At 40.4% G+C, this 12,373-nt stretch overlaps 1 protein-coding gene across 3 annotated transcripts in view; it reads right to left on the reverse strand.

Annotated features, from left to right (window-relative positions):
• Positions 1-12,373, reverse strand: part of LOC137374581 (E3 ubiquitin-protein ligase DZIP3-like) — a 200,254-nt gene that overhangs the window by 163,813 nt on the left and 24,068 nt on the right. For all 3 annotated transcript variants that reach the window (XM_068040905.1, XM_068040904.1, XM_068040903.1), the window contains exons 3-4: positions 4,326-4,360; positions 3,345-3,394 (exon numbers count right to left, since the gene is read on the reverse strand). In XM_068040905.1, coding sequence (XP_067897006.1) covers positions 3,345-3,394; positions 4,326-4,360 — 85 coding nt within the window. The remainder of the gene's footprint in view (positions 1-3,344; positions 3,395-4,325; positions 4,361-12,373) is intronic.

Genomic DNA, 12,373 nt, shown 5'->3' on the forward strand with positions numbered 1-12,373 from the left:
ATAGTCTTGGACAGACCTGAAGTACTGTATTAAAAATGATGAAAGGATCTGATAGTGTATGTACAGTTCATGCAGATCCCCACCTGCCAAGAATGAGGCATATTAATTTTGTCATATGAACATTCATTATAAACTGTTGCTGGAGTGAATAAATGACTTTTTAAAGAAATCACCAGACATTTGGGCTGGAAGGACATTTGTATACTAAGAGACGCTGCTTGTGGAGACAAAGGACTATTCCCTGATCCAATTAGCCCAAATGGATTTTGATCTTTAGACACTGAAGGTGTAAGGAAATGCATTCAAGGGACTGCTAAGATAATACAATCCACAAATGCAGAAGTGGTTAAGACAGCTAGTCACATGCCTGACCTGCTGGCCAACTTTCTTTTATTTGTGCCTCACAGAAAAGAACAGAAGGCAGTTTTGCAACTGAAGCTGGAACAAGCAAGCCTCTCTCTTCTGGCTGTCTCTCTCTCTCCCAAGCCATCGGACCCATGGAAGACGCATAAACCTCAAGGAGAGAAAAGACTCCGACATTGAAACAAGCTGAAGCGTGAACTGGGCCCCAAAGAACAGCAGGACTTACCGGCAACCAAAGACTCCACATTGAACTCAACGGACAGTAAATAACGAACAGATATTGCCTCAAACATTTCCCCTTTATTCTTTCTACATTTTCTGTCTCTATCTGCACGTGTATTTATCGCATATGCTTGCTAGCGTGGCCGTGTCGCATATTCATAGTCGTTAACCGGATTAGAGTTTAAGATTAATAAACTTCTCGCTTTCTTGTTTAAGTCTAAGGTAACCTGTATGATTTCATTGCCTTACGATTGGAGCAGTGAACAAGGAATCACTGAGGGGGAGCTAAAAACAGTGTTTTAAAAATTAAACCCTATTACGGTTAAACCAAGCAAGGGCTGAGAGGGTACCCCTAGACCCCTTTTTACCTGGTCGTTCTTTTTTTCTTTTCTTTTGGGCCTCCTTATCTCGAGAGACAATGGATACGCGCCTGGAGGTGGTCAGTGAGTGACCTCTCCATGGCGCATGCCTGGGCAAATTTATGGAGGTTGAGAGTTGCCCAGTCGTCAAAACCCCCCTCTCGGCCTTTCTGGTGGGGTCCAAAGGAGTGCAGGACACGACGTTTGGCACCAGTATGGCTGCAGGAACTGCCGGAAACATGCCAAAGGTGACACATGACCGCCTACGGGGTTCCGCTCCGGATTTTCTGTTAGGGTTTACTCCCTTAGCCTTGGTCTCTCCCGAGACGCCCACAAGGCAGTGGGGTTGTTGGGGCCCCTACACAGGTGTAGGATGGTGCCGGTGGGAGGAGGGGATGCAAGGGGGAGGGGTAGAGGGAGGGGGTGGGGGGGGTGCAGGGGAAGGGGGTGCGGGGTGAAGATGGTGCGGGGGGGGGGCGGGCTGGGACGGGGTTGTGAGGGGGTGAGCTGAGAGGGTGGAGCAGGGAAGGGGACGGGGGTGGAGGGGGGGGTGGAAGGGGGGTAAAGGGGGGGGGAGGGGGGGTGGAATCTGGTGCAGGTAATAAGCCATTTCCTCAGTGCCCACCATCGACGTCCGGAAAGCTCATCTACGTCCTTCGGGAGGTGAAGCATCTTTTGGCAGACTTAGAGGTGGTTACATTTGCTAAGGGTTTTTTTTTTTGCAGTGGTTTAAATAAAAGCATGCAGCATTGCCGACAGTGCGCTGCAGATGCTCTCCGAGCCATCTCCCGCGGGCGCTTTGAAGTTGCGGCCGGGGGGGCCGCTCGTGGATGTTTTGGGTGTTCGGGGCACCTTTTCACAGGACTTCTCTCGGGTCCCGCAGCTCCTTCTTCACCTCAATGGACTTACCGCATGCCGTGGCTGCAGACACTCTGGACTGTGACCTGGTCGTACCATAAGTGAAACTATTTCTTCTCGTGGAGGAATCCAGAACAAGGGACAAAATAAATTTACAGATAGCCCTTGTAGAAGTGAAATCAGGAAATACTTTATCATGTAAAAGGTAGTGGAAATCTGGAACTCTTGCCCCCAAAATGCTGTGGATGCCAGATCAACTGAAATCTTTAAAACTGAGATCACAAATTTCTTTTCAGGTAAGGGATCTGGAACAAAGTTGTGTAAATGGAGTTGAGGATAGGACAGTCCATGATATGACAGAATAGCAGAATAGATCCAAGGGGCTCAAAGGCCTTTTTGTTCCCATGATTCTTCACCTGAATAGCAGCTTTGGTTTCAGTATGGCATGCAAGTGAGTTGTAAGCACAAATCTTTAAGTCTTATTTGATTTACCTTTTCGATTGTTTGCCACTCCAGACATCCACTAAATGTTTACCCAAAATGCTAGTCTGTTTCCATTTAAATTAGGAAGCAGTTAAGACAGAATTTTGATCCAAAACTGAGTTTGTGAAATGATTCCACTGCATCAAAGTACAGGTTTGCTATATTAAATCATACTATACTTACCAATTTGATGATAACCTTTCAGTATTACTAAAGTAGCATTTTATATATTCCATCATGGCAGCCTGAGTTCTCAAGCAGACTAACATTAATAATATGTTATACAGCTAACCAGATATTACTACTTAGATTTAGTATCTGGTCAATCTATTCCTATAACCAGGTTTGTGTTTCTCTGCAGGTTCTTCTGGTACTATTTTGGATATATCCAGCAGCATATGGAGAATGCAGTCTGAAGAAGGAATAACTATTTTAGTAACTTTTATTTTTTTTTAAAGAAGCATCCCCAACACAACATTTGCCCAACCATCCCAGAGGCCTTGAGTTCATATTTCTTTTATTAACAAACATAATATGAACGGAAGCTTAAGGAGTGGGCACAATGTGGGACTGCTAAGAAACACGTGGAGTGCCTAAGGTGACAATGTTTCTGGAATTTTTCCAGGATATGACCTGATGTTGTCTCACTCCAGCTTGTGTAAAGGCTGCATCTTAGAAGAAAGATGAGGAAACTACCAAAGTTTATTTTTCCAGTTGCATGATTATTAAATATGCCTAAATGTTTGCCCAGATTTAAAAATAGGCCTCCGTGTTATCTGATCATACCACCAACTGTAACAGAAACCATACTGCATCAGGTCCACGGTCATATTTCTATTTTATGCAATGTAAAAAGATATCAAAGTATTCCATCATTAATTGACATTGACAATATCTAATATATTCAACATCAGCAGACACTGACTAGATGCCTGGCATCTGCTATCACTGGGATTGTTTGATGAACAGAAATATTTGTAAACACTATTGTTTGGCTAAATATAAGCATTGAAATCTTATCTAAATATCTAGAAATACAATATATTAAAGATTTATTACCTTTTTCAGGGCAGAAAGCTTCATTGTTTGCTTCAGGCACTTGCTTTGTCCTAGGAAAGAATTTAAACAGGTTTGTTGTGGAATTTCTCAATGAACTCAGCACAGACTGGGTATTGAACCAATGAGCTTCTTGTCTGTTTTGCTCAACTACTCACTGAATAAAATTGCTGAACACTACTAGAAACATGCATTTCTATCTTTAACACTGGAAACAGCCTGGGTACTTTTAAACTCTAAGACTACCGGCAGCTCTCTGCAACACTAAGCTCCTGGACGCAGACAGCTTTTTTTGAGGTTCAACAGAATTGCCCTCAATTGGGAGAGAGGACGCAAATCAACTGGTTTCATCCACAGAACAAGTGTAAATGAAAACAGAAAAATAGCAAAAGTCACTACAGGCTAAACCTACAATTAGAAATAATGAAACTAACAATTGTGCTTGTGCTCTTGCTGTTTTACTTCAGTGACGGCTCGATATATAAAAACATTTTTAATTTAAACCCAATAATTTGAACACAAATCAACAATAAATAAGGATGCTTTTGTAATTTGATTCGTAATTCTTGCTACACACGCACTTTCATTTGTGATTTTTATTATGTATTAAGATTACTGATTTCTTCGATTTTTACTCCTATCATCATCCTATTTCCTACATCACTTGGCATTACATGTGTCTTTAGATTTTTAAATAGTTTAATCAAATCACAGCTACTATGTATAGCAGGGATGCCAAGGCTGACCCTTGGAATTCTCTACTGGTTTTGCTTTACAACTAGAGCTATTACCATTGATCACTCCCCTTTGTTTCCTGGTATTCAGCAAATGTCATAGAGTCAGAGTTCTACAGCATTGTCCAACATCTGCTTTCTTTGCTTAGCCACAGCTGTTAAAGACTCTCGTTTATCCCAAATAAATGGACTTTATTTTTCAATGAACAGCAATCTTCTGTTATTTATTTGTTACAAGTGCATCGCTTACCTAGCCTCACTTGAGCTTTGTGCATTAGAATTCATCTGCAATAAAGAAAAAACAGTTATTCAAGGGCATAATACAACTTCATTCATGAATTGTGAATGATGTTTGATTGAAATGATCACATAAAAAGTCTTTTAAAAAATATTTCCAAACATACAACATTATGAATGTTTCCAGAACATGGTGGATGACAGTATTTTTAAATGTTGTGGCATGGTGTGATAAGCTTTTTAGCAATGACTTCCCACATGACCTTGGTTGATGAACCGAGCGGTTTTCCCACAGAACACAGGGAATGAGAAGTCATCGTGATTGCTCCTGTACACCTCCTCCACCCTCAAAAGCAACACCACTGGACAGCTGCTGGTAAGACATTTATTCTTGTGAGAAAGTAACCTTACCAGCGAGTATTGCATGATACAGGAGAATTTAATATGCAAAACCTAACTACAGTACTTAAAAAAAGAAAAAGCTGGGGTAAACTGATAAAGATGTTTAAAATGTTAAAAGGATTCGACAGAGTAGATATAGAGACACTATTTCCTCTGGTGGGAGAATCAAGAATGAGTGGATATAATCTTAAAATTAGAGCTAGATCATTTAGGATAGAAATTAGGAAGCACTTTTTCCACACAAAGGGTAGTAGAAATCTGGAATTCTTTCCCCTAAAAAGCTGTGGATGCTGGATAAATTGGAGCTTTCAAGACTGAGGCTGATGGACTTTTGTTAATTGAGGGTTTCAAGGGATTATAGAGCCAAGACAGAAAAATAGATTTGATGATATCATGTCCAGTTAAGACATATATTCTACTTTTAAGATACAAACTTTATTCAATGTGGACTCTTGGAAATTGATTTTTCCTTTTAGAAAAATGGTCAATGTGCTGCAAGATAACTATCGAAGGTCAGATGACCTGGCCTGTGTATTCAAACTGTCTCACTGTCTCGAAAGGACAAAAGGATACATTCCAGACCAAGAGATGTCAACCATACCCATCTTGAAACCATCATGAGATACTCCAGAACTGAATGGATTTCTTTTGAGACAAAGATGTGAAGTAGACACATCATAACAAAATAGTACCCATCCAGACAGCCAAAGAGCATCCTGGATTCCACATCCTCGTCTGTTGTGTGATCACACCAGGGGAGAAGGCCATGTGTCAAACAACAAAACTCCTAACATGATGAATTTTTACCTTAAAAGGCAACCATCTCAAGAGAGAGGGAGAGATCATAGCAACATCATGGAAGGAGTCTAGCCAGGGGCTGTGGAAAGACCCAGCCTAAACAAGAAGCAACCCTGTTGCTAATTCTACACTGCAAATTGGTGCAGCAGAGAACTGAAAGTGACCGCCACCTCCAGTCTGAAATCTTAACCACCAGAAATCTACAACACCTCAACACGTTCAAGACTACAAACACCCAGGCCTGCACCTTTGAAAGAGCACGTCCTACTTAGAAGGTTCAACAGATTTACTGTAAACCAAGAACACCTACCACACATTGAACTCTTACTCTTTACCTATCTATCCTCTCGAGTGTGTATGTGAGAGTGAATGAATGTGTGAGTGATGTTTCAGGGAATAAATATTGTTCGATAGTTATTTTTCTGTTTTAACCCTACAAGAAAACCTGCCATTTGTCTGTTTATTGACCCTAAATACATTTGAGCTAACTCATCATTTTAAACAAAACACGACTGCAGTCAGTTAGAAGGTGAACAGTGGGAACCATCTACACCCCTTACCACCTGTCTGCAACAATGTACAGACCAGCCATGATCTAACCGAGTGGCACAGCAGACAGGGGAGGCTGAATGACCTATTCCTATGCTGAATATTCAAATAAAACTAAGGATCGAATAGAACTGTGGTGTCCCTCATATCAGCAGAGTGTAGTATTACAAAATTAAGACCTGTCATGTATTTTACTTCCCTTCCTTCCTTATCCCACTTCAATGTAATCCAAGTACTGTGCAAGTGAAGCCCAATTTTGTGCTTTTAAAGTGATAATTTGGCAACAACTAAATCTAAGCACTCAAAATCTGATTGAGCCAATTGCCCAAATACACCAGCATCACTAGCTGCAATCCAGTATTGAGTTTAAGACCAGGTGTAAGTAGACTACTGTGAAAATTGATCCATTCATTTTGATCACTGCTCTACTGCAACAAAAATTTGCATTTATATGCCACCTTTAATGTCGCAAAATGGCTCAAGGCACTTCAACAGAAGAACTATCAAATGAAATTTGACACCGAGCCATGTAAGGAAATATTAAAACAGATGACCAAAAATTTTGTCAGAGGCATGTTTTAAGGCTCATCTTAAAGGATAGAGTAAAAGAGGTTTAGGGAGGGAATTCCAGAGCTTGGGGCCTAGGTAGCTGAAAGCATGGCTGCCAATGGTGCAGCAATTAAAATCAGGAATTCACAAAATGCTAGAACTGGAGGACCGCAGATATCTTGGAGGGATGTAGGACTGTAGGAGGTTACAGAGATAGAGAGGGGCATGGCTATGGAGGGATTTAAAAATAAGGTTGAGAATGTTAGCAACAGCTACACAGAATCATATGATGCAGCACAAAAGGAGGCCATTCAGCTCATCATGTCTGCTCTTTGAAAGAGTGATCCAATTAATCCTACTCAGAAGCTCTTTCAAAATAGCCTTATAAATCTTTCCATTTCAAGTATTTATCCAACTGCCTTTTGAAAGTTATTACTGAATCTCTTTTCACCACCCATTGAGGCAGTGCATCCATAACAGCTCACTGTGTAACTTATCTTGTTCCTCATGCCACCTTTGGTTCTTTTGCCAACTACCTTAAATATGCATTCTCTGCTTAGCGACTGGAACAGTTGCTCCTTATTTACTCTATGTGATTTTGTACACCACTGCCAAATCTCCCCTTAAACTTCCCAGCTCTAAGGAAAACAGCCCAAGTTCTCTGGTCTTTCATCCTGGATACATTTCTAACAAATCTCTCATCACCTTCTCTTAGGCACTGCACAGATATCCTTCCTAAAAGTGTGATATCCAAGATTGGCCACCATCTGGATCCTAACCAGAGTTTTATAAAGGTTTAGCTAATTTCCTTGCTTATCTATGTCTCTGTTTCTAAAGCCAAGGATCCATGTATCTTTTTAACAGTCTTATAAAGTTTGTGCGCGCATACCCCCAGGTCGCAGTTCCTGTACTCTTTAAAATGTGCCATTTAGTTGGTGTTGCCTCTCCTCATTCTGCCTAGCAAAATGAATCACAACACTGCCAACTGTCTGCCCATTTCACCAGTCTATGTCTTCCTGAATTCTATCACTATCCTCCTCACAGTTTACTATATTTCTGAGTTTTGTGTCATCTGCAAACTTTGAAATGATTCCCTATCGGGCATACCCAATTCCAGGTTAATATACATCAAGAGTAGCAGTAGTTCCCAACACCAATCTCTGAGGAACATCAGTGCACACTTGCTTTGAGTCTGAGAAACAACCGTTTATCTCTGCTGTTTGTCCCTTAGCCAATTTCATATTCATTCAGCAGTGCCCTTTTAATCCCGTTGGCTTCAATTTTACAAATAAGTCTATTACATGGTACTTTATCAAGTTCATATACACAAAATCAACTGCACTGCCCTCATCAACTGCATCCATTACTTCAAAGAACTCAAACAAGTTAGTGATATTTCTTGCCTCCAGGCATGTATCTTTTGAACAGTCTTTTAAAGTTTGTGCGCGCGTATCCCCAGGCCGCAGCTCCTGTACTCTTTAAAATGTACTATTTAGTTTGTATTGCCTCTTCTCATTCTGCCTAGCAAAATGAATCCCATCACTGCTCAGCACTAAATTTCAACTGGGGCTTTTCATTTAAAGATAACGTTCAGTGTTTTAGTGTAGGGTAGCCAGGGATAGTAAAGACTTCGCCCAAATAATTTACGGGACTGTGCTGTGGAACCTTCAACTCATCCATTTCAGTGGAAATGAAGATTTCGGATGATGAAATCCAAAGTCAATTCTTTACAGTCTGTATGCTTCTTTAGTTACTTTTATAATGTACTTAGTGCTGTTTGTTTTTGTTTAAAAAAAAAGTCATGCTGAATGCAGGCCTTAGAAAATTCATGAAGTATTCTTTGGCGTTAGCGGCTAGCTTTAGGAGACCCAAGCTGTGACAATGGTGCACAGTAGCATATTGTTTATGTTAATAGACTAGTAATCCAGAGGTATGGACTAATGATCTGGATATCTAAGTTCAAATCCCACCATGGCAGGTGGGGAATTTAAATTCAGTTAATTAAATGTGGAATAAAAAAAACTAGTATCAGTGATAGTGACCATAAAATTATCGGACTGTCGTAAAAACCCATCTGGTTCACCAATGCCCTGTGGCGAAGGAAATCTGCCGTTCTTACCAATACGTGACTCCAGAAACACAGCATTGATGTTGACTCCTAACTACCCTCTGAAATGGCCTAGCAAGCCACACAGTTGTAATCAAAGCGGTGGCTCACCACAAACTTCTCAAGGACAATTAGAGATGGATAATGAATGCTGGCCTCACCGATGAATGAATGAAAAGAACTGTTGACACTAGCTTCGCACTTTTAATAGAAAAGGTTTTATGCTGATGTCCATGAAATTTCCCCCAGTATCCATACTGGTTAGACAACAAATTAAAATCTTGTGATTAGTGTGCAAACAGCTCAATCTGCTCCACCAAAATATGTGAATACACGGCTCGAAGAAGCCTTGTAAATGCTATTATTTAAACCATGATTAGTTTATAAAGGCACCTAGGACTTATCCAAAGATTAGCATTTCCATCCTTAGCACTTATCCCAACATCAAAGTTGTCCTTTAAGGAGGACATTCGGACTCAATTGACTTTTTCTCATTTTACAACATTGGTCTTCTTTCTCTTCTGAAGCACTTCCTGTACTTATCATTTGTACTTATGCTCCTGTCCCTCAACTCAGCAACACAATCTAGTCAAGTAGAATCAATGACCTAAAAAAAAAGATAATTCTAGCCTGAAGTGGTGTGAGAGCTGGCATTGCATGTCTGGAAACTGTATCACACCAAGGCAGGTAAGGGACTGGCACTTACAGTAGGCAACTCCAAAACGTCAGCTTAGGTCTGGAGCAGCTGTGTATTTATATCACTAAATTTATGTTTCTCAAATAGAAAGGATAACATTGCACTATCAATAATTAAACACTCTTCAAACTTATCTTTACAGGTGGCTTAAATTAATTTAATTTCAAAAGGATGTGAGTAATTTTCCAAAATTCCCTAAATTTGGGGAAGGTTCCATTAGATTGGAAAATAGCCAATTTTATTCAAAAAAGGAGGGATACAGAAAGGAGGAAACTACAACTTCAGTTAGCTGAACATCTGTCATAGGGAAAATGTTAGAAGCTATTATTAAAGACGTTATAGCAGGGCACTTAGAAAAATTCAAGGTAATCAGGCAGAGGCAACATGGTTTATTGGAGATCCTTGAAGAAGTAACATGTGCTGTGGATAAAGGGGAACCGGTGGATATATTGTACTCAGATTTCCAGAAGGCATTTAATAAGGTGCCACAACAAAGGTTATGGAGGAAAATAAAAGCTCATGGTGTAGCAGGTAAAAGTTTGGCATGGAGAGAAGATTGGCTAGCTAGCAGGAAACAGGGGTCATTTTCTGCTTGGCAATATGTAACAAATGGTGTGCCACAGGGATCAGTGCTGGGGCCTCAACATTTTGCAATTAAATAAATGACTTGGATGAAGGGACCATGTTGCTAAATTTGTTGATAACACAAAGATAGGTAGAAAAGTAACTTGAGAAGAGAACATAAGGGGGCTACAAAGGGATAAAGATAAGTGAGTGGGCAAAGTTCTGACAAATAAAGCATAATGTGGCAAAATGGCAAATTGTCCATTTTGGCATGAAGAATGAAAAAGCATATTATCTAAATGGTGAGAGATTGCAAAGCTCTGAGATGCAGTGTTTCACGTGTCCTAGTGCATGAATCGCGAAAGGTTAGTTAGTATGCAGGTTCAGCAAGTAATTAGGAAAGCTAATAGAATGTTATAGAAACATAGAAAACATAGAAACATTTAAAAAAATAGGAGCAGAAGTAGGCCATTTGGCCCTTCGAGTCTGCATCGCCATTCAATACAATCACGGCTGATCATTATCGTTTATTGCAAGGAGAATTGAATATAAAAGTAGGGAGGTTATGCTTTAGTGATACAGGACATTGGTGAGAGCACATCTGGAGTACTGTGTACAGTATTGGTCTCTTTATTTGAGAATGGATGTAAATGGATTGGAAGCAGCTGTCACGGTCCTGTGTTGTGTTTTTTTCCTCCTCGGAAATATTGCGGTGCGCCTTTAAGGCTGTAAAAAGATCAAAGATTAAGGCAGAAAGTTCCAGAGGCTCAGTGAGCCAAAGTGCATTCTGGTTGCCAAGCAACATCCATAGAGAGAGAAAGGACAGAGATTCAATGTTGCAGTTTTGACTTTTAAAAATTAGCTGAGCAGCAGTCAGTTGAGAGACTGTTCCAGCAATTGAAGGAAGAGGGAGAACTTTGAGACAATTTAAACTAAAGGAAAAAATGCTGTGTTGTTTCTCTCTCAAAATTCTACAAAGTTTCAAGCCAAATTAATTCCGTAAAAAGTAAGAAAAGTTTTTTCTTTCACAACAAATTATTGAGATCTGCTGTGTTCATCGCTGGAAAAAAAAGAGTTTAATACTACAACAGCCGAACTGTTGAACTCCTATCTTTGGAAGGACCTTCTATTCGCATCGGACCTTGAAAGACTGCAAGTGAACTTTGACTGTGTTGTATTCGAAGACCATTCGTCAGGAACGTAATTAGCAAAGACTTTTTTTTTCTATTTTTTCGGTCAACTAATTTAAAACTGAGTATATGTATGCGAATGCGGGAGTTAGATTTTTAAATAAGTTATAAGGTCTTTGGATATTGCTTTATCTTAGTAGCGTTTAAGATTTTAGTTTCTTTAATAAATAGTTAATTTGTTGATATCTAAAGAAAACCTGGTTTGGTTCGCTTCATTTGGGGATTACTAGATTGTTCAATTTGGTTGTTTTTTACAATTTGGAAAGCTTAAAGAGCGACGGTACTGAATTGACAGTGCGTTGCTCCCACCATATTCAGAATCATATATTTTGATTGGGGGCTTTGTCCTGAGCGGCTGTAACACAGTTCAGAGAAGGTTTACAATCAGGTGAGAAAGGGGCCTAGGGGTTCCCTCTCAGCCTTCACCTGGTCTTACCATAAAAGGGTTTAATTTTAAACATACCGAGTTTTTAGCTCCCCCTTACTAAATCCTTGTGCACTACTGTCCAATTATTCTTTCTTTTTTCTTTTGGGCCTCCTTATCTCGAGAGACAATGGATACGCGCCTGGAGGTGGTCAGTGGTTTGTGAAGCAGCGCCTGGAGTGGCTATAAAGGCCAATTCTGGAGTGACAGGCTCTTCCACAGGTGCTGCAGAGAAATTTGTTTGTTGGGGCTGTTGCACAGTTGGCTCTCCCCTTGCGCCTCTGTCTTTTTTCCTGCCAACTACTAAGTCTCTTCGACTCGCCACAATTTAGCCCTGTCTTTATGGCTGCCCGCCAGCTCTGGCGAATGCTGGCAACTGACTCCCACGACTTGTGATCAATGTCACACGATTTCATGTCGCGTTTGCAGACGTCTTTATAACGGAGACATGGACGGCCGGTGGGTCTGATACCAGTGGCGAGCTCGCTGTCCAATTATAAGGCAAATAAATCAGCCAAATCGGTGTTCTTAGGTTTAAAGAAGAAAGGTTGAACTTTATTAAACTTAAACTCTAGCTTGGTTAATGCCTACGGATACGCAACAAGCATACGCGATAAACAAACATGCAAATCGAGACAGAAAAGAGCAGAAGAAATAACGTGGAAAAGTTTGAGGTAATATCAGAAGATGGTTTTGGTTACTGTTCTTTGAGCTCGCTGTCGAGTCCTTGATTGCAGTTAGACCTTCCTTTTCTTTGGAGCCCAATATTCTTCTTAAACCT

Source organism: Heterodontus francisci, chromosome 10 (assembly GCF_036365525.1).
Source record: "Heterodontus francisci isolate sHetFra1 chromosome 10, sHetFra1.hap1, whole genome shotgun sequence".
Classification (NCBI taxonomy): domain Eukaryota; kingdom Metazoa; phylum Chordata; class Chondrichthyes; order Heterodontiformes; family Heterodontidae; genus Heterodontus; species Heterodontus francisci.